The 21910-nt window shown below is 38.7% G+C and overlaps 1 protein-coding gene across 1 annotated transcript in view; it reads right to left on the minus strand.

Annotated features, from left to right (window-relative positions):
* CLCA4 (chloride channel accessory 4) overlaps positions 1 to 17050 on the minus strand; it is a 30616-nt gene extending 13566 nt beyond the window's left edge. Inside the window, exons 1-6 of the mRNA XM_005888431.3 lie at positions 16892 to 17050; positions 11562 to 11702; positions 11274 to 11421; positions 6261 to 6369; positions 4003 to 4183; positions 3448 to 3666 (exon numbers count right to left, since the gene is read on the minus strand). Of these exons, the coding sequence (XP_005888493.2) occupies positions 3448 to 3666; positions 4003 to 4183; positions 6261 to 6369; positions 11274 to 11421; positions 11562 to 11702; positions 16892 to 17050 (957 nt within the window). The remainder of the gene's footprint in view (positions 1 to 3447; positions 3667 to 4002; positions 4184 to 6260; positions 6370 to 11273; positions 11422 to 11561; positions 11703 to 16891) is intronic.
* Between the last annotated feature and the right edge of the window lie 4860 nt (positions 17051 to 21910).

The following is a 21910-nucleotide window of genomic DNA, read 5'->3' on the forward strand; positions in this document are numbered from 1 at the left end:
ATACAGTTCTGTTTATTATGTAATACAAGGTGGTTTGATTGCTAAGTTGTGTCCGACTCTTTTGCAACTCCATGAACTGTAGCCTGCCAGGCTCTTCTGCCCATGGGATTCTCCAGGAAAGAATACTGTAGTGGTTTGCCATTTCCTTCTCGAGGGGATCTTCCTAACCCAGGGACTGAACCCGCATCTTTTGTATTGCAGGTGGTCTCCTGCATTACAGGTGGATTCTTTACCCACTGAGCCACCTGGGAAGCCTTATGTAATACATATGTATAGTATATTAAGGAACACAGGTTTTTAACTAGAGCTGATTCTTGGCTTCTAAGCACCTAAATTAGAGGTATAGAGGATGGTGGAGGTTGGGTTGGAATTGGGGGGTCTGCTTTATTGACTATGCCAAAGCCTTTGACTGTGTGGATCACAATAAACTGTGGAAAATTCTGAAAGAGATGGGAATACCAGACCACCTGATCTGCCTCTTGAGAAATCTGTATGCAGGTCAGGAAGCAACAGTTAGAACTGGACATGGAACAACAGACTGGTTCCAAATAGGAAAAGGAGTTCGTCAAGGCTGTATATTGTCACCCTGTTTATTTAATTTATATGCAGAGTACATCATGAGAAATGCTGGACTGGAAGAAGCACAAGCTGGAATCAAGATTGCTGGGAAAAATATCAATAACCTCAGATAGGCAGATGACACCACCCTATGGCAGAAAGTGAAGAGGAACTCAACAGCCTCTTGATGAAAGTGAAAGAGGAGAGTGAAAAAGTTGGCTTAAAGCTCAACATTCAGAAAACGAAGGTCATGGCATCCAGTCCCACCACTTCATGGGAATTAGATGGAGAAACAGTGGAAACAGTGTCAGACTTTATTTTTCTGGGCTCCAAAATCACTGCAGATGGTGACTGCAGCCATGAAATTAAAAGACGCTTGCTCCTTGGAAGGAAAGTTACGACCAACCTAGATAGCATATTCAAAAGCAGAGACATTACTTTGCCAACAAAGGTTCGTCTAGTCAAGGCTATGGTTTTTCCAGTGGTCATGTATGGATGTGAGAGTTGGACTGTGAAGAAGGCTGAGCACCAAAGAATTGATGCTTTTGAACTGTGGTGTTGGAGAAGACTCTTGAGAGTCCCTTGGACTGTAAGGAGATCCAACCAGTCCATTCTGAAGGAGATCAGCCCTGGGATTTCTTTGGAAGGAATGATGCTAAAGCTGAAACTCCAGTACTTTGGCCACCTCATGCGAAGAGTTGACTCATCGGAAAAGACTCTGATGCTGGGAGGGATTGGGGGCAGAAGGAGAAGGGGACGCCAGAGGATGAGATGGCTGGATGGCATCACTGACTCGACGGACATGAGTTTGAGTGAACTCTGGGAATTGGTGATGGACAGGGAGGCCTGGGGTGCTGCGATTCACGGGCTTGCAAACAGTTGGACATGACTGAGTGACTGATCTGATCAGATCTGACTCAAATGTTAGAGACTGCTTGAGTACTCCTGGGATCCTCTGTTCCAGTTGTATCAAGATGAAACTACTCCCCAGGTCCCATAATATCAATATCAAACCAGACCATCATGGACTCCAACTAGAGACTGAAATCTCTCCATTCCCTGGCCACCTGACTAACCAAAAGATGAAATTTACTCTAAATTTCACCTCGCCCGTTTCTGCTTCTACACCTAACCACATCCCACCACATTTCCACTAATGGATTAACCGTAATTGGTTCTCTGGTAACCCACTAGGATTCAAGTCCTTATTTTCTAGGTGAATACCCTAGGATGTACACCTTTTCATGCACTGGTCTTTTCCAGTCCCTCAATACCAATTGACCTGTGGCACCTGTTCCCAACACATGCCCAAGTTTCCCTCTGAACTGCTTAGAAACAAATCACAGTGAGGAACTTCTTCTATAATACATCTCCATCTTAGCGGGTTGTGTCGACCATTTTGCTTTACCTTTAAACTTGACTATGCCTGCACCCTGTCTAGGGAAAACTGCTCATCTTCTCTCCCAATTAAGAATCTCATCTCTCCCCAGGGACTCTTCCTAAAACATTGTTATGTGGTGAGGTCTAGCACTCTGATGTTCTTTCTGAAACCCTGTAGTACTGTGGATTATTTCAGCCAGCTGTATCATCCTCTGCCATTTCCACTAACTCATCAACCCCCATTTGTTGAATACATTATTCCTGATCTTCAGCATGCTTTATTCTGCCTCAGATGTGCCATCCTTTTGACACATTCCATCTGCTCATTTATAGTCCATTCATTTCAACAATTATTTATTGAATGCCTACATGTGATAAACCATATTCTAGACAAAAGGACACAAAGATGAGACAGACTACTTCAAGTCCTAGGAGACCTGGTTCCTAGATAAGATGGTTTCAAGTCCGAGAGGTATTCATAGAATAGTGGGAGAAAAATGTGTAATTTCAATATAATATATAGTAATAAGGGGAACCCTGATGACTCAACAGGTAAAGAATTTGCCTGAAATGCATGAGACACAGGAGACATGGGTTCAATCCCTGGATCAAGAAGATCCCCTGGAGGAGAAAATGGCACCCCAGTATTCTTGCCTGGAAAAGCCCATGGACAGAGGAGCCTACAGTTCATGGGGTCACAAAGAGTTGGACATGACTGAGTGACTAAACACACACCCAGGTCACTGTGAAAGAACTACAGAAATGCCCTTAGCCCATCCTGGAAAACCAGCCCATGTCCTGGACAAAGTGGATACCTACGCCAAATATTGAAATATAATTAAGTATTAATTCATGATGGGGAAGAGAGTGAAATCTTTCTTTATTCATCTATGAACTTTTCAAGGATATGGATCTCTATTCCTAAAGCCTAGTACAAGCCTAGTACCATTCTCTTAATGTGGTAGAAGGAATGAATGACTGAATCTGGCCATCTCTTCTTGATAGTGATGCTTTTTGTCTATGTATTTGAGCATAAGGAGGTCATTCCTATAGAGAGTATAAATAAGAGAAACATGTTAAGAATCCTCCTGGTTGATCTTGTTCCTTGATTTGGAATGTAGTTTGGAAGCTCTGAATTCACTCTTTCTTCATGCCTGTCAAGTATTTTCAATAGATAAAGGGAGTAAGATTAGGAAATAATTACACATTTCAATCTCCAGTTCTGATCCTGCAACAAAAGCTTTACTAAAGACTTAAAAGTTCTCCTCAATAAACTCTCCATTTTCTGGGAAAGAAAATTCTTGGATTAGGTCCTTCTAACTCTTATTACCATCCTTCTTTCATTATAATGTTCATTGCCCCTCTTGAGGTCAAGATCACAGGAGGTGACAGTACTTAGGCCACCATGCATTTTAGAAGAACCCAGGTGCAGGTAGCAGTCAGAATCTTCTTAGACATTCAATCACTGCCCTGTCCCTACTTCCAGGAAAAATGGGCCCGTGAACTCACCGCCATGCTTCCAGACTTATCGAGAACTAAGCACACAATTCTTTCACTGAACTTTAGCAAGGAGAAGACAGGTGGAGGGGGTGGTGCCAACATAGCCGTTGTGTTTTTAAAATCCTCAGAGTTGCTGATCACCTCCCATGTGCTTCTATAATTGCACATTTTGTTTTGTAGAGTCGGAGCTTCTTGGTTATGGCTTTTTTCATTACAGAATTCAGTGACCTAAAAGGTTAATATTATAAAATGAAAAAAAAATTGTATGGGGTGCATTTAAAAACTCACCAACAGATCTGAAAACATTAAAAACCTTTTCTTTAAAAATGCTTATTGAATGAAATATGATTTAAGGGAGGAAACGTCTTAGTAAGGCAGATTTTCAATAATAATAGGTAACACTACTTGAGTGCTTACTGTCTGCCAGTCAATGTTAAAGAATTCAATAAAAATACATGTAATCCCTCAGGTCACCTGCATAGATAATTTATAAACATGATAGCAAGTCCTTTGATTATAAATGTATCAACACAAACTGAAGTAATGATTGGTTGGTATACTTACAGAATCAATACCTTGCATAAACATTATGGATGTCTTTTCAGTTTGATCTTTATCAGGGAAGAATTGACAATTTTTTTCATACAGTTTTGTCTTGGAATCAATTCTGCATTCCCTATTTGTTACACAGCTACCTCCTTCACACATATACACTCTATTCAAGCCAGTGATACTCGTGGAACACCTGAAAATATGTGACAGTTAGTCTTTGAGCCAGTCTAATCATTAAAATTTTTATAAAATATTAAGTGGTCTTCTTGTCAAGGTTGTTAATAATGGTCTTTATCAAGATTTTTATTCTTATTTGTATACCACACACATCCTATTTTGACAGCAAAGTTTAAGTGTTCCCACCAGGTAGCTTATTTGTTTTACAAGAAATTTTTGAGGGAAATTTGAAGTAGAATCTCCTGTCTATGCAAAGGGTGAGTCCACTGGAATTAAATCTTCTGTTGTCCCACTTATACTAGTGACTGTAGGCTCCCCTTTTCCAAACATCTCTCCCAGTAACCTTGTGATGGTAAATACATTGCAGGAATCTGGAAAAGGCATCTCGTGAAATCATTTACTCTTGGTACCACTTTAGCCTAAGACTTTTTGTGTATTCCTCACTCAAAGAAATTTTCTTCAAAAGAATGAAATGTTGCATAGCTACAAGTGTTTGGATTATTCAAGGAGCATTTTTATGCAAAGTGAAATGTGGCTAGAAGGAAAGACTGGGGTTCTGCCAAGGCCAGTAAACAATAGTAGAGGAATTTTAGACATGTATCTCATTGCATGGAATTTGCAGCAGGTGACAGTGATTGCACCAAATATGTTGTAATGTTAGTGTAGCTTATCTTTTCAATGTGTTCCAGTCCAAATTAAAGAAACAGAGACTAGATTTTAGTCAGTAATTTTGTAAGTCTTCTAAATATGTCTATGCCTCTATTGCCCCAAACTCAGTAAACTTAATAGCGTTACCTATGTTAACAACTTATAACTCAGTTGGTAAAGAATCCGCCTGCAATGCAGGAAACCCTGGTTCAATTCCTGGATTGGGAAGATCCACTGGAGAAGGGATAGCCTACCCACTATAGTCTTCTTGGGCTTCCCCTGTGGCTCAGCTGATAAAGAATCCGCCTGCAATGCGGGAGATCTGGGTTAGGTCCCTGGGTCGGAAAGATCCCCTGGAGAAGGGAAAGGCTACCCACTCCAGTATTCTGGACTGGAGAATTCCATGGACAAGTCAGACATGACTGAGCAACTTTCACTTTCACATGTTAACAACCATGATGAATATTCTGTAGCAGAGACTAGGCTTTTAGGAGAGTATGACCTAAACAAAGAGCTTCCCAGGTGGCACTAGTGGTAAAGAACCCACCTGCCAAAGCAGGAGACATAAGAGACATGGATTCGATCCCTGGATTGGGATGATCCCCTAGAGAAAGAAGGGCACAACACATTCCAGCATTCTTCCCTGGAGAATCCCATGGACAGAGGAGCCTGGCAAGCCACCGTCCATAGTTTGGCAAAGGGTCAGACACGACTGAAGTGACTTAGCATGCATGCATAATCTAAACAAATGTTATCAAAATAATAATCTTTGAAATATGCATCCTAAAGCTTGGTGCTCTGGTGCTGAGGAAGAATCGTCACTGAAATTTGTGAAAATTTCAAATTTCATTTGAAATTTCACATTTTTTAATAAGTCCCCATCCCCAGCAGGGCATCTAAGATTGATTAAGCAGCTGGCATCCAATTTTACATTTAGTACCCCACATATTCTGTTCTCTTGATCTCATAATCAGGAGGATTATCTATGTTAAGTGTGATGCTTCACAGGTATTGTAACATAAACCTTATTAATCTCAAGAAATTTCTCCTTGGCTCTTTGAAGCTGGTTGATTTCCTACTCAGCTGGCATTCTCCACTACTTGTTTTTTTCATTCTTTTGTAGTGTAAATAATTTTTACCTCCTAGAACATAGTACAATCCTTCACATAGAGCATTTACTTAGCACAAATGAGTTCTGGCAGCTATGGTAGAGAGGTATAAAAATAAATCAACTTGACTGCCAGATGCTCTTGAATCTATGTGTATTTTAAATGGACAAGCAGTTTCTTTCAGGTACATTTTCTTAAAAAACCAAAAAGCTCTGTTTTGTGATATGGCATTCATTACCTGTGTTGGGACAAAAATGAAAGAAAGGTTTTTAAAGGAATCAGTCTAAGGAAAATAAGTTACTGCCAGCAGTAATTTAAAAATGTAAATAGTCATGCCTTGTTGCTTCAATTTTCCTTGACTTTGCTCTGTAGAAAGGCTCATCATCATTGTACTCATCAAATACTCCCCAGCGGAGATGGGCCCACTCATGAACAAGCAGTCTACCTGTAGGAAAATATTTCAAATCCATGATTATATTTTAAGTGACATAACTTGTCCCTCATATTTTAATAAAAAATTTTAAATCCAGAATATTTAAATAGTTGCTAGCATTTGTATTTTGTTTATAAAACACATATTATATTACATTTCATTGGATTAATTATATCATTTCAGCATATTATTTTTTATTCCACATCTGTTAAGTCAACAAACCATTTACTATGTATATGCTAAGGGCAGAACAGTTTGAACTCTGAGTTTTGGTTCTTAGGGGTCAAAAAGTCTTAGATATTACCGTGGTTTTTTAGTCCTACAAAAGTTACTTCTACCACAGAATAAACATATATAAAACACGTCTATGGTATTGAAATTTCATGAAGGTGCAACTTTCAACTGCATAATTGCATATAAAACTGCGTAATTTAAAAATGTCTACATATGCTTGTTAAGGGTTGATAATGAAAAAAAGGTTGAAAAACACTGCTGTAGACAAAATATAATTTGAGGATGTCTAAAAGGCAACGCCAAAGAATGCTCAAACTACCGCATAATTGCACTCATCTCACACATCAGCAAAGTAATGCTCAAAATTCTCTAAGCCAGGCTTCAGCAATATGTGAAGCATGAACTTCCGGATGTTCAAGCTGGTTTTAGAAAAGGCAGAGGAACCAGAGATCAAATTGCCAACATCTGCTGGATCATGGAAAAAGCAAGAGAGTTCCAGAAAAACATCTATTTCTGCTTTATTGACTATGCCAAAGCCTTTGACTGTGTGGATCACATTAAACTGTTGAAAATTCTGAAAGAGATGGGAATACCAGACCACCTCACCTGCCTCTTGAGAAATTTGTATGCAGGCCAGGAAGCAACAGTTAGAACTGGACATGGAACAACAGACTGGTTCCAAATGGGAAAAGGAGTACGTAAGGCTGTGTATTGTCACCCTGTTTATTTAACTTATATGCAGAGTACATCATGAGAAACGATGGACAGGAAGAAACACAAGCTGGAATCAAGATTGCCGGGAGAAATATCAATAACCTCAGATATGCAGATGACACCACCCTTATGGCAGAATGTGAAGAGGAACTAAAAAGCCTCTTGATGAAGGTGAAAGTGGACAGTGAATAAGTTGCCTTAAAGCTCAACATTCAGAAAACTAAGATCATGGCATCCGGTCCCATCATTTCATGGGAAATAGATGGGGAAACAGTGGAAACAGTGTCAGACTTTATTTTGGGGGGCTCCAAAATCACTGCAGATGGTGACTGCAGCCATGAAACTAAAAGACACTTACTCCTTGGAAGGAAAGTTATGACCAACCTAGATAACATATTAAAAAGCAGAGACATTACTTTGCCAGCAAAGGTCCATCTAGTCAAGGCTATGGTTTTTCAGTAGTCATGTATGGATATGAGAGTTGGACTATAAAGAAAGCTGAGCGCTGAAGAATTGATGCTTTTGAACTGTGGTGTTGGAGAAGACTCTTAAGAGTCCCTTGGACTGCAAGGAGATCCAACCAGTCCATCCTAAAGGAGATCAGTCCTGGGTGTTCATTGGAAGGACTGATGTTGAAGCTGAAACTCCAATATTTTGGCCACCTGATGCAAAGAACTGACTGATTTGTAAAGACCCTGATGCTGGGAAATATTGAAGGCAGGAGGAGAAGGGGACGACAGAGGATGAGATGGTTGGATGGCATCATTGACTCAATTGACATGAATTTGAATAAACCAGGAGTTGGTGATGGACAGGGAGGCCTGGCGTGCTGCAGTCCATGGGGTCGCAAAGAATCGGACATGACCGAGTGACTGAACTGAACTGAATGAGGTGATTAATTTACAGTACTTAGCACATATAAGCATTAATTAAATGAAACCAATTATTTTTAATTATATATATTCAGCACTGTCCTAGATACTAAGAAATACAGATATGAGTAAGATAGAGTCCTTGAGTAGGATAATGTTCTAGAGAGTGAGTCAGAACTAAACTTTTTTTCCCTAAGAGTTTCAGGATTAATAGAAGCATAAAGGTTAAATCCAAGCTTGAAATGCACAAAGAAAAATAAGTACATTTTTGTTTTAGCAATATTAGGAAAAACTTTAGTGGAAATTGAAATGGAGAAGTAGAATTTGAAAATGTAGTCTGGTCCACTATAATATGTGTTTCTCCAACTATAATGACCTCATGAGACATGAAAATAGGGGGAAAATACCACCATTATGAAGAAGTCATGTTTCTTCTTTAAACCTTTGCTAATCATATGTGTTCCTCGTACCAGCAGTGTCAGCATCACTTGGGAGCTGACAAGACACATAGAATGTTGTGCCTACTCTAGACCTAATGACTCAGAATTTGGTTATTATTAATAACAAGACCCCTAAATTACTACTCTACACATTAAAGTTTAAAAACACTGTTTTTAGGTTTCTTAGCCAAATGGTGCTAATGAGTGAGCATGAATTATTTATATTCTTCAGCGTGGGAAGAAAAAGGTCTCATATCGACTGTGATAGAAATATGGTGAATTTTAAGAAAATTCATATCTGCCTGCATCTGTGGTTCCTTTTTTAGGAACAGTCCACGTCAGATTGACTTTCTTTTCAGCTCATGGCTGGTTGCCTGGCTCCCATGGTTTCCTCAATTTATTGAAAGATTAGAATTCAGGTACTCTGACCACACATGTGCTATGGTGTGCTGTTCTTAGTGGCTCAGTTGTATCTGACTCTTTGTGACCCCATGGACTGTAGCCTGCCAGGCTCCTCTGTCCATGGGGATTCTCCAGACAAGAATACTGGAGTGAGTTGCCATGTCCTCCTCCAGGGGATCTTCCCAACCCAGGGACTGAACCCAGGTCTCCCACATTGCAGGTGGATTCTTTACTGTCTGAATCACCAGGGAACCCCAAGAATACTGGAGTGGGTAGCCTATCCCTTCTCCAGGGCACCACATATACAAAAGGGTAATTATGTGAGGCGATGATATGTTAATTAGCTCAACCATGGTAATCATTTTACTATGTATGTGAAATCATTGTGTTATACATCTTAATTGTATATAATTGTTATTAAAAGCAGTTCCTCTGACTTAGAATTCCATTCCTATCTCAATTATTGGCTCAGCTCCTACTAGCCCTGTTCTTACTCCAATAGTATTTCACTGTGTGTGTGTGTGTGTGTGTGTGTGTGTGTGTGTGTGTACTTCTAATGTCTGCTTTGGAGGCAGCTTCCAGACACACTGAACTGCTGCTTGAGGGTCCAAAAACTCTTTCCAGGGAACTATTGTTTTGCTGTTATCATTTTTATTACAAATTGCATAGATTTTGAAGAGTTTCTTCATCTTATTTCCTCCCAAAGCCCTGTTGTTTTTAAGGCATTGTTTTCCAGAACTTGAGTTTTCCCACAAACATATGTATCACTTTATGGGAGAAATATTTGTCTAAGAAAGAGGGGGAAACTCAGTTATGGGATGGGGCAAGCTGAGGAGTGTGGGAAAAGAATAAGAGCTCCAGTGGGGGCATTATTTTTAAAAACTGAAGAAAATCTTCCTCTTCTAAGACAGGTGGAGATGGAAGGAGATGTACATGGACATGAGTTTGGAAGTAGAAAGGTAGAAGGTAGGGGTTTCTACTTTCTCAATCAAGGCATTCATTAACTTATAAGGTGGAAAAGATTGGTTATTGGTCTTAAGAAAAGTGATAGATATTTAGAACAACTGTTAGGGGGAATGAGCGAGATGAGAGGAAGCAAGTCCAATCATTGTTGAGTAGATTTGAGAGCTTCAGTGACCTTGTGAAACGTGTTTTTAAAAACAGTACCAATTAATTTTATAATTTTCTGTCAAAATCTTGGAAACATACTACAGGAGTCAAAAGAAACTGCCTAGAAATTCAGTATGGAGAAATGGCAAGTTGAATACAACATAAGGATAAAAGTGGTAAGGGAGTTGTGCTATTTACACTAGTAGGTGGCATGACTGACTTTGCTGGACACGCCAAGTAGAAAAGAAACTGTATCTAGACAGGCACCAGGGACTAAGGGTGCCAAGCACAACAAGCATGGTCAGACCAAATTAAGGGGGAGAGGCAAGGCTGGGATGGGGTGGATGGGCTTTAGGACAGAGGTGGAGAACAAGTCCAGAAAATGTTGAGGACAAGGATTGACTTGTTTGACAGATAAAAGACTAAATAATGTTCATTGAAGGGGCAGTGCAAGAGGAAAAGGTGGTTCTGGGGAGTGTGAATTTAACAAGTGTTTTATTGATTAGTGAGGAGTTGGACACTGCTTTGACAGTGATTTTCATTTTCATCTGAAATATAATGTGCTTTAGTTCATTTCAAACAGTGATCTTAACGCTTAGATTGAACTAGAGGAAATTGTCATTTTCATAGGTAAAAATGATCACTTATAAACAAGTTCATCTGGTTCAAAGAATGGGTTGAATAATAATATCAGCAGCTACCAGCCTATTAGTGTTTTCTCTTGGCCAGGAACTGTCATCTTGGCCCTTTTGATTTTGCCTTGCATCTGCCTTTCATGGAGGTGGCATGTGATTAATATCCAGCAATGGAGAACTGAAAAATTAAAATCTAAAATGTGTTCCTAAAGCAAAAAATTTGTCATGGCTGTCCCATATTCAAATTTCTGTAGAAACCATACTGAGTACACTTAACAAGAATTAACTAGTTTAATGTTTCCAACAATTCTATAAGGCAGGAGCAGCTCCTCTATTCATCATTTTTAAAGGAAATAAGTACAGAAAGTCTTGGTCATTTGTCCAAGGTCACACACAGAGGAGTGACCTTGGAGTTGGGATTTAAGCCTACGAGGCTTGTATACTGAACATGGATATAAATCTACATGTTGGAATCATTGCAAAATATTTGTTTTAACCAAAATTCTTACCTGATGGTCCAAATTCATTTTGCTTATTTCCAAGTACAAAGTCAGGAGTGAAATGAATATATTCTCCTTTTTCTTCACAGGCTGTGAATTGCTTAGTATATGGTTCATCCCTACCTGGGAGTGTAGGTGGAGCAACTCTAACATCAGCCTGAGAATGTTTAAAAAGGTGTTTAAAAGATCAGAATAGAAATTATAACATTTGTCTGAAAAATTCTGAAATTATTAATTAACATCAAATTTGAGAAGCAGCAGAGAAAATATTTTTAAGAAACGCCTTTTGATTCTTACATGTTTGTAGCTTTCATGTTTTGGCCTCTTGTATTGAGTGATGCTCTTCCAGTTCTCTGGAATTAATATTGATACATTTTTGAAAAAAAATCTCTTTTCCGTAGCTTCAAACAGGTAAGTAGATGCATCAATCACCATGTTCTGTTATTATAGGAAAAAAAGAGAAGTTAGGCTGGCCAAGGGACAGTAGACTAAATGAACAGGCATGCATCACAGGCATTTCTCACCTTTAGTCATTAAAAAAAAAAGCAACTGACTGGTGAGTAGGGTTTCTGATTCAAAAATCAAAATCTGTCATCGTCAGTTCAAAATTATGACTTAATTTGCACATTTAACAGCTTTCAGTCTTCTATAATCCTACATCAAAAGGCAAATACTTATGTTTACATTATGAGGAATTGATTAATATGATAAAGGGCATGGACTTTGGAAGCAGCTAGACTTGGTTTTAATGCCAGCTTAAGCCTCTTGCTATTAAAATTTGACTGGTTTATGTGACTGCTTTGAATCTCAGCCTTCTTATTTATTTACTATACTCTTAAAACATATCTTTAAGGATGACATAAACATGAAATGAGTTATAAATAAGTATTCTACACAAGGTAGTCATAAAACTCATTGATATCATCACTATTATAATTACTAGTAAGGAACAGCCTTACCTGATGCAAATTGAGAAAAACAGTTTATATGGATGGGTCATAGAAGTTTTCACTACCTCCCAGAAGAGGCAGTTGGGTTGGGAGCACAGGGAGTGGAGGAATGGAAAAGTTCATAGGAGAGGCAGAGCTTTTTTAGGCAGAGCTTCTAGCTCTGCCATCAAGGTGAAAATAATATATATTATATTATTCGTATCCTTATATTATTAGTATCCCAAACCCAAAAATGTTAGGATTAATAAGATAAATAGTTCCTCAAAAGAGCTTATTATCTAGTGGAGGAAATAGATGGTTGAAAGGTTCTTTGGTGATTTATTCTACATGATCAAATCCACTGAAAAATTGAGGAATACTGGGTTCTGGATGATGATGTTACCCTATTCATGTTGCTGGCAAACAGCACAGTCTACAGTATTTTTTATTTGAAAATATATCCTCCTTTTCAATTCTTTCTGACCTAAGACCAGAATATAACTCTTCTTCAGAAATTCCAAGGATTTCTTCCTTTTTCTCTGGAAGATGGTCTAGTGTGCTCTTAGTGTACTGAAGAGATCATTAAAGTGATTAGGCTTACTTAGAGCAGGGATCAGCCAGAAGCCAGAGTACAGAACTGAAGACCAGAGGACTGGCTGGTGGTGTGACAAGGTCTTTATAGAGCTCCCAAAGTAGGTTGGAGGTTACTTTTCAATTGATTATAATTATATTTTTCCAAGTATTCAAGCAAAAACCCATGAAGTTTCTGACTTCTACTTTCCCTCAACCCTTCTCTATCCCACACATCTAAACCATCAGCAAATTTCTCCATAATACTCTCAGAAAATGTCCAGGATCACAGCACATTAATGATCTCTCCCACAATATCTCCATTCCTATTCACCATCACTTTTCATCTGCTGCAGCTTCCTACTAATGTCCCTTGACACCTCTATGCTCACAACTTATACGGGATGGGTGATAAGTGGAAGCCCTGTAGAGAGTATCCTCAACGCTGCCATCAGAGTGATCTCAGAATAAGCAAGCTAGAGCACACCCGACCTCTGCTCAGATCCTTCTGTGGATTTCATCTCACTCGAAATAAAAGCCCAAATCTTTCCAGTGGTCTGGGCCCTGCGACCTCTCCAACTTCAGCTCTCCTCAGTCTTCTTCCTGCTCATTCATAGTTGTTTCCTTGGTCACATCAAACATGCTGTCACCTCCATGCCACTGCAACTGCTGTCCCCTCCCCAGATTTTCAATGAGTCTTCCCTCACAAATCTCAGGCCTCTGCCCAGATATCACATCTAGTGAGACATTTTCTGACCACCCTGCATGAAACAGTAACCCACATTCTCTCCCTACCCCAGCTCTACAAAGACTGCCTGTCTCCCTTTGCTGATTTATTTTACTACATAGCAACTTACTACTACAGACTTGTTTATATTGATTTTTTATTATTATCTGTATCATCTGAAGAGAGTATATACTGAAAGAGATCAGGAGCTTTAAGAAAATTCACTACTTTCTCACCTGGAATACCATAAGCAAGCATTTAATAAATCATTGTTTAAAGAACAGACAAGTCCAATCGCTAATTTACAGATAGGAAAGAGAGGAGGATCACATGTGCTGATGACCAGCAAGCAAACTGGGTTCTGAGCCAGGAATCAGTCAGAAGCTAGGGTACAGAAAACTGAAGATCCAGAGGACCGGCTAGGAGTTTGGAAGAGGACTTCAGAGATCTCCTAAATTAGACTGAAGATTACTTCATCACTGGCCTAAAGCAGATGAAATAATTTTCTACCTAAGTATGTTCCCTAAGAATGTCTCTCCTCTCTCTTTGTTTTGGATCTTAATTTAGATCTCAATCAGTTGTTTTCTGCTTAAAGTGATGACTCTCTCTGTCCCTTTGAGTGTATCTGGCATATAGTAAATTGAATTGCAGTACAGTTTGGGAAAATAAGATCACTGCATACAGTTTAGTGGGCTGCGAATTGTACAAGTCCATGGGATTCAGTTTATTTTGTAGTCTTGTAATGCTATATAGCTGTCTTGGGTAGTGGTGTGTTTATAAAGTCATGGAGGGATTTCAAATACCCTATATCAGGTGACTTTGATACCTTGGGGCCTGCTGGGGTGGCTAATAATGGTTCTCAGAGGCTTCCATGCAGAATTTTATAATATTCCATCTAAATTCCTTCTCAGAATTCCTATAATATCCTAGTTTGATCAAAGAAGATTAAGATATTAATGTTTCAAAAAAAAAAGTACTCTTAAACCCAGAAGACACATGAATAAAAGGAATAAGGAAAAGTTGACAATTGAAACTCAGGTCATAAATTATGAATCAATTCAACATATCTTACTATGGTCAGATAGTATCCCAAGAATAAGAGTCTGTTCACTGTTCACCCTTTACAAAAAGAGTGATTTTTGTTATCTTGTATAAAGTGGATCTCAAATCCAGATCTATCAGCCTTCAAAACCCATGTGCAGGATCTCAGCTCTGATTGTACTATTTAACTTGACCTTGGGAAAATTATTTCCTTTTCCAAATCCCAGTTTTCCCTTCTATATAGTGTGGATGAGAGTATTTCACAAGGTTGTCTGAAAATATCAACGTAAGGACTTTGTAGAAGACTCAGAGAATGCCAGAAAACATTCTTCTAATCTAGGAATGTCTGCTAAACATTGAACTTTTACATTCAATAGAGAACCATTTTAACAAATGTTTTGCCCCTACAAACAATTCTTCCAAATGCTGTTTCCTGAGCTTCAGTTAGTTTTGATATTGATCAACTAGATACTAAAAAGCTATCATTCACAATCAATTATAGTAACTGCTACTCAAGCCTGTGTTCATCAGTAAATTAATCTTTGTATTTTCCTGGAATTAAAAATGTACCAGTAAGTAAATACTGCTGTGCTTAAGATTATACAGAATGAATGATAAATGGCAGCCACAATATCACCTGCTCACGATTCAGGTCAAGCTCATCAGCTTCTGATGGATAAAAACACCCATGGGGAAAGCAGAAAGTGAGAATTTAAGGAAACAATAGTTAAGGAGTTAAATATAAGGAGTTAGTAAATGTTGAGGTGAGGGACAGGGAGAATTAATTTACATGGCTGTAACACCAGTCTCTCTATTACATGGAACGTTAAAGTTGGATGAAACAATAGATATAAGAGTCTTTGGTTCAGTCCTGGAAACTTTCTCTTGTCTACCCACTCTTCCGAGTGAACTCAGTCACTCTCATGGCTTGAAATCTCATCTACACACTGATGACTCCCAAGTTTTTATCTCTCCCTAGATTTCCTCCTTGAATTCAGATTCATATCACCATCCATATGGATATCTAATGGGTTTCCCAGGTGGCTCTAGTGGTAAAGAACCCATCTGTCAATACAGGAGACATAAAAGACTCAGGTTAGATCCCTGGGTGGGGAAGACCCATAGAGAAACAAATGGCAAAAGCATCTCAAATTCAAAATTTTGCAAACTAACTTCTGATCTCCCAGCCACGAAATTTTCTCCACTTAAGTCTTTCCCTTCTCAATCAATAATAATACCACCCTTCCAAGTGGTATTGAAGTCTTCTGTGACTTTTATTTTTCCCTCTTCCCTTCCCCTACCCCACACATCTAAATCATTAGCAAACTTGTCTATGATAAGCTCATGGCAAAGAACACGTTCAGGATCACACCACATTAATGATGTCTACCACAATATCCCCGTTCATAGTCACTGTCATTTCTCACTCCCAGCAGCTCCGTACACAGTGTCCCTCAATACTTCTGTGTTCTAACAGAGCTTATACAAGATGAATGACATGGGAAAACCCTCTACAGTGTTTCCTCAACACTGCAGACAGAATGACTCCAGAACAAGCACAAGCGAGCACACCTCTCCTCGTCCACGGATTCTGATTTCTCTCAGAGTGAAAGTCCAGATCTTTCCAATGGCCTGGGCCCTGCTACCTCTCCACCTGCAGCTCTCCCCCGCTCTTCCTCCTGCTCATTCCCAGTTGTTTCCTTGGTCACATCAAGCATACTGTCATCTCCATGCTGCTGCACCTAGTGTCCACTCCCAAGGTTTTCAGTGGGCTCTCCCCTCACTCATCTCAGGTCTCCACCCAGACGTTACATCTAGTGAGACATTCCCTGACTACCCTGCATGAAACAGTAACCTGCATTCTCCCCTTACCCTAGCCCCACCATCACTGCCTATCCCCTCTGCCAGTTTATTTTACTGCATAGCAACTTACTACCATGAACCTGCTGTACATTGACATGTTTTTATTATCTGTATCATCTGAAGAAAATATATACTTCATGAGATCAAGAGTTTTTAAAAAATCCACTGCGCTCTCTCCTGTCATGCCATAGCAAGCATTCAGTAAATCATTATTTAAAGAACATACAAGTCTAGTTGCTAACTTACAGATGGAGAAACGGAGGATGAGGGAGGCCCCATGCCATGTCTTTGATCTTATGGTGGGACAGGGTAGAACCTTGTCTGGAACCTTCAATTTCCACTGCCTATTCCAGCGTTATTTTATTTTCTTTTTTTACTGCACCTTGGTGCTTTTAAACTTCCTGGAGTACTGAGAAGTTTCTGTTGTAGTTATTAACTACTATATATATATTTTTTTCTCATCAATTCAAACAGAAGAAATCCCATTACTTTCTTACCTGTATCTTTTCAATTAGTGTTTCATCTTCTGGCACAGCGGGGTCTATAGCAATGATAATGCCCTCGTAGCCATTGTTATTCAGCCGAACAAGGGAAGTATTGGACCCCTGCAGCAGGTATAGCATTAAGAGGAAGACAAAACTTCTGAATAACCCCATTGTTCTTCTTGAGTTGGTCCAGGCCCCAGTGTTGTTCAAGGGGCATTTCTTTCACCTTTAATCCCTCCACATATATATACACATACTCCTGAACATTATCAATGTTGGCTAGTTACGGGACTTTGACTGTATAAAGGTCAAAGTTACATATTTTTAGAAAATACTTGACTTCAGATTACACAATTGTTTTATTGTATGTTACTGTAAAATGACCTGAATCATAGATGAGTTCAGAACTTTTTATAAAATACATTGCACATATTCCTTTTGGGACATATTTTCTATGCTTTCTAATTCTGGCTAATTTCCTCAGTATAGACATATACTTTGTATTTTCTGAAGAGTGCAATGTGAAAATAAATAAAATTTCATCATGATATTATTAGAAACAAAAATGCTAATTTTGTTAATCAGTTTTACAGTGATTTAACTATTATTTAGATTATTTACTAACAGTAAAAATAAGAGAATGTTGATTACTAAATGTAAATAATGTCAAATTAGGTAAGATGGCTTTGAAAATTAAATTAAGTATTTTAAAGACTGATAAGTTAAGGGAAATTTAATAAAGTTATTAGAGTAAATTTTTTAAAACCCTATCCAGTAAAGAATGAATAGAATTTGTTTTTAATCAGTTATATAAAAAAAAAGAATGGTATGTGTTGGTTATTATTGAGACAGAGTGAATCATCTTAACAGTTAATATTTATTCAGTACTTACCAGGGCAGAGATTCTTTCACTTACTCCTTACTGCAACTCTGTAACATAAGTATGAATATTATTTTCATTTTATACTTGGGGAAACCGAGGCACACACTTTTAGTACCTTGCCAAGATCACATAGCTAGTGAATGGCAAAGTCAGTATTTGAACCCAATATGCTTACTCCAGAGTTTTATCATACTCCACAATAAGGCAATATTGTCTTATAAGGCAAATAATATAATAAGTTTTTTTAATGGAAAAAGGGGGTCAGGATAGGAATTATAATGATGAGTTAAGTATATCTAGTCCTAAAGAAAAGGAACCAGGACTCATCAGAAATCCAGAAGAGAACTAAAAATAAAATAATAAAAAATATCTTTAAATTAAGAGCTTAAGTAGGAGGATACCTGTGTCACATTCTGAACAAGCAAAAGATTTTTATCAAGATAGAAGTTTTATCATATGTGTTCAGATTCTGACCTCTTAGGTAGCATCTCACACCCTCCTTCCATTCATTCAGGAATATTATGGAATAACTTTACATTCATAGAATTAATATTTTATGCAAGATACAGGGTGGAGCTGCTATATTAGCCACTGCAGGTGAATTGTGATTACCTGGAGGGATTAGACTGCTGCTGCTAAGTCGCTTCAGTCGTGTCCGACTCTGCGAGACCCCATAGATGGCAGCCCACCAGGCTCCGCAGTCCCTGGGATTCTCCAGGCAAGAACACTGGAGTGGGATGCCATTTCCTTCTCCAATGCAGGAGAGTGAAAAGAGAAAGGGAAGTCGCTCAGTTGTGTCCGACTCTTCCCTACCCCATTGACTGCAGCCTACCAGGCTCCTCCATCCACGGGATTTTCCAGCCAAGAGTACTGGAGTGGGATGCCATTGCCTTGACAAATATATACTAGGCAGTCTTTCTTGGTTTCCTCACTGACCTCACTTCCTACTTCCCCCTGCCTCTCCCTGAACTCCAGCTTAGGGGCTTCAAGCACACTGAGCAAGGTCTCATCCCATAGAATGCTCAAGAAATTGTTTTTAACTGATGGACTGACTGGACTAGTGAAGGACTACCATTTTAACCCCAAATAAAAACATATCACGGTGCATAAACAGAAACTTGTTTGAGGTCTCTGAAATGTTGGAGAAACATGGGAGCTCAAATCTTCCCTAACGTTTGGGGGATATATAGGTTATTTTCAGGAGAGGCCCTTGCTCCCTCAATAAAATCAGGAAACTCTTGGCTAGAATGTTGGAAAAGAGATCCTTCATCTTTGCCAGAGGTGTTAGGAAAAGCTCCCTTCAAGTACTAGATACATGATGCCCCATGAAAATAGACAAATATTTATCACATTCTCCTTTTACTTGTTCCTGGAAGCCCAGAAAGGAGTGATGCTTTGTAGAGCTTGAAAAGGGACCACCATGGAAAGGAAGATGATTGTATGCCCTGACTTATTTTTCCATATATTTCCTTTGCTGAATTTCTAATGCTAGTTGTAAAGAGGGAATGATAATTGTAAAGACGGTATCTCAGAGCTATCCCCTTCTATAACTAGTCCGCCTCTTCCAGATTCCTAGTTGGTTGGTCCAGCTTCAAAGGTCTCCATCAACTCAACCTCATGTGGGCCTTAGGGGCAGAGACTGGCTGGTCAAAAATCAGAAAAGGGTCTAAATAAATAAATAAATGGGTCTAAATCAAATCATGCTTAGGGAAAGAGGCTAACTTACAGGGCACTTCGAAGGGTTGGATTTCCTTGTCTATTACTGAACCAAGGAGCTTAGAAAAAATTTAGTTGTTACCCAACATAACAAAGAGTTGGACACAACTTAGCCACTGAGCAACAACAACAACAGATCAAAACTTATGATTTCACAGCTATTACTGTTACAGTGATACCAAGTACTGTTTGTTTTTTTTTTTTTAAGTGAGTTGATTTAAAGCTATATTAAGAAAATAGTAGAATGGGTACATGAACATGGTAACAAAGAGTCTGGCATGACTAAGTGACTTCACTTTTCACTTTCAGGTTGATATATGCAATATTAAAAATTGTTAAAAATTTTCAAATATAGTTACTATGAATTGTTTTTATATAATACTTTTATTATGCATGAAAAACCTTATTCAGCTTCAAAATACAGGGTTTTATTAAGTTTAGTTTTCACATGATAACCCAAAGAGAAAATTGTTGGTAGAATTTGATTAATAATAGATTCCAATGGGTAACAGTATCTATTATATAGTATCAACGTTTGAGTGAGCATTTAGAAAACTTACATTTACTGTGTTAATAATTCCCTATTCTATTCTCTTTCTGTCCCAAGTAGGCATTTTATTGGCTGCCATAAATCATGGTGAATTCACATTTGAATGAGTAACACTGTTTTCCAAGAGCCATAAAGCAAGCAAACAAACATGTTTCTCCTTGCTATTTTACATTTATCAAAAATAGCAGAAGTCTCTTACACTCTTCAAGGGGGAATCAATATGCCAAGTTAAGAAAATGAGACATTAATTTTATGTTCTTTTTTTCTTTTTAACATTCCATCCCAGATTCTCCTCTTTTTTGGGAATTTAGGTGAGTAACACTGAATTCTCCAGGGAGAGTCAGATTTCTGATTGCCATAGTCACACAGGATCTCTTGTCAAGGGATTTTTAAATCATGAGTCAGTCACACGGTACGACAGTAACAGCCAGTTTCTTTCCTTATGAAAAGAGGATTTGGATTGGCATTATTGAGGCAGGAATACAGTCTATGATTTCACTTTTGATTTCCTTGAAGGAATGATGTTTGTAATATCTTCATTTTCAAAAAATGAAAAGAGTTTCTTTCTGAATTGTAAAACTGAGTTACTCCCCCTTAAGAAATTTCCTGAAGGTAATGAGTTCTCCACTAATAACACAGAATTTAGGGTATAAATAGGTTGGAATTCCTCCTTTGATATTGTTTCTTCCTCCTCCTTTTGTGGATCTTCCTATCCGCACTGTGTATATTCTGTTCTAGATTACTTGTGCTAAGCACACATTGGTCAGAATCCTTTCCTGCCTTCTAGAGCCAGGTCTGGAAATCAATCTCTCTTTCTCTACCACTAGCACACAATTTATGAGAGGTTGTGGTTCCCTCCATACCTAATTAGATAAGTACCTGCTTTTCAAACTACGTTTTGGAGATAGTAGAGGGAGTATGTTTCTGAGTTCTAGACCTGGAGAGAAGCATTAGAAATCCCAACTGTTTCTTCAGGTCAGATCATATTTCTTAGTCCAGGTTTGCCATTGATCTAGCCAATATTTTGATTTTCTAACTCCTACACCCGTTTCCAAATTAGTTCCAACTTCTGAAAAGGAAATGGCTGGGGGTTTTGTGTATGTATCTGTGATTTAAAAGCCCAAAGTATTAGTTAAATAGGAAACAGTATAAAATCAAATATTTATAGTTTCTTGGAACATCCCACCAGTAAGGGTTTCCTATTGGCCCTTCTTCCTACTTAGTGACCAGCTTTCCCCTTTCTTTTCTCATTCTCTGCTTATTCTCACTTATTCCTTTCACGACTGTTAAATTCCTGGAACTGCAAATACTTTTCTCTTTTTTACAAAGTAGTACTTTAGCTCTCTCCTGCTGCTGCTCTGAAACTTGCACATTTAAGCCTGTTAAAGATGAATGAGTGAGTGATAGTCACTCACTCAGTCATGTCCGACTCTTTGCAACCCAATGGACTGTAGCTTGCTAGGCTCCTCTGTCCATGGGATTCTCCAGGTAAGAATACTGGAGTGGGTTGCCATGTAAGAGCTATATAGTCTTATGTAAACAAAACGAAGTCTACTTTCCAACAGGTCCTTCGTGTGGGGATAGACAGCCAGAAAGTGAAAGTGAAGCTGCTCAGTCCTGTCCAACTCTTTTCAACACCATGGACTGTAGCTTGCCAGGCTCCTCTGTCCATGGAATTTTCCAGGCAAGAGTACTGGAGTGGTTTGCCAGTTCCTTCTCCAGGGGATCTTCCTGACCCAGCGATCGAACCCTCTCCCACATTTCAGGCAGACGCTTTACCATCTGAGTTACCGGGGAAGCCCTTAGACAGTCAGAGGTGGTTTCATTTTCTCTCATTGTTAGAGGAACTAGACCTTGTTCAACTAGCCTCTATAGTGCTAGC

The sequence above is a fragment of the Bos mutus genome, chromosome 3, assembly GCF_027580195.1.
Source record: "Bos mutus isolate GX-2022 chromosome 3, NWIPB_WYAK_1.1, whole genome shotgun sequence".
Lineage (NCBI taxonomy): Eukaryota > Metazoa > Chordata > Mammalia > Artiodactyla > Bovidae > Bos > Bos mutus.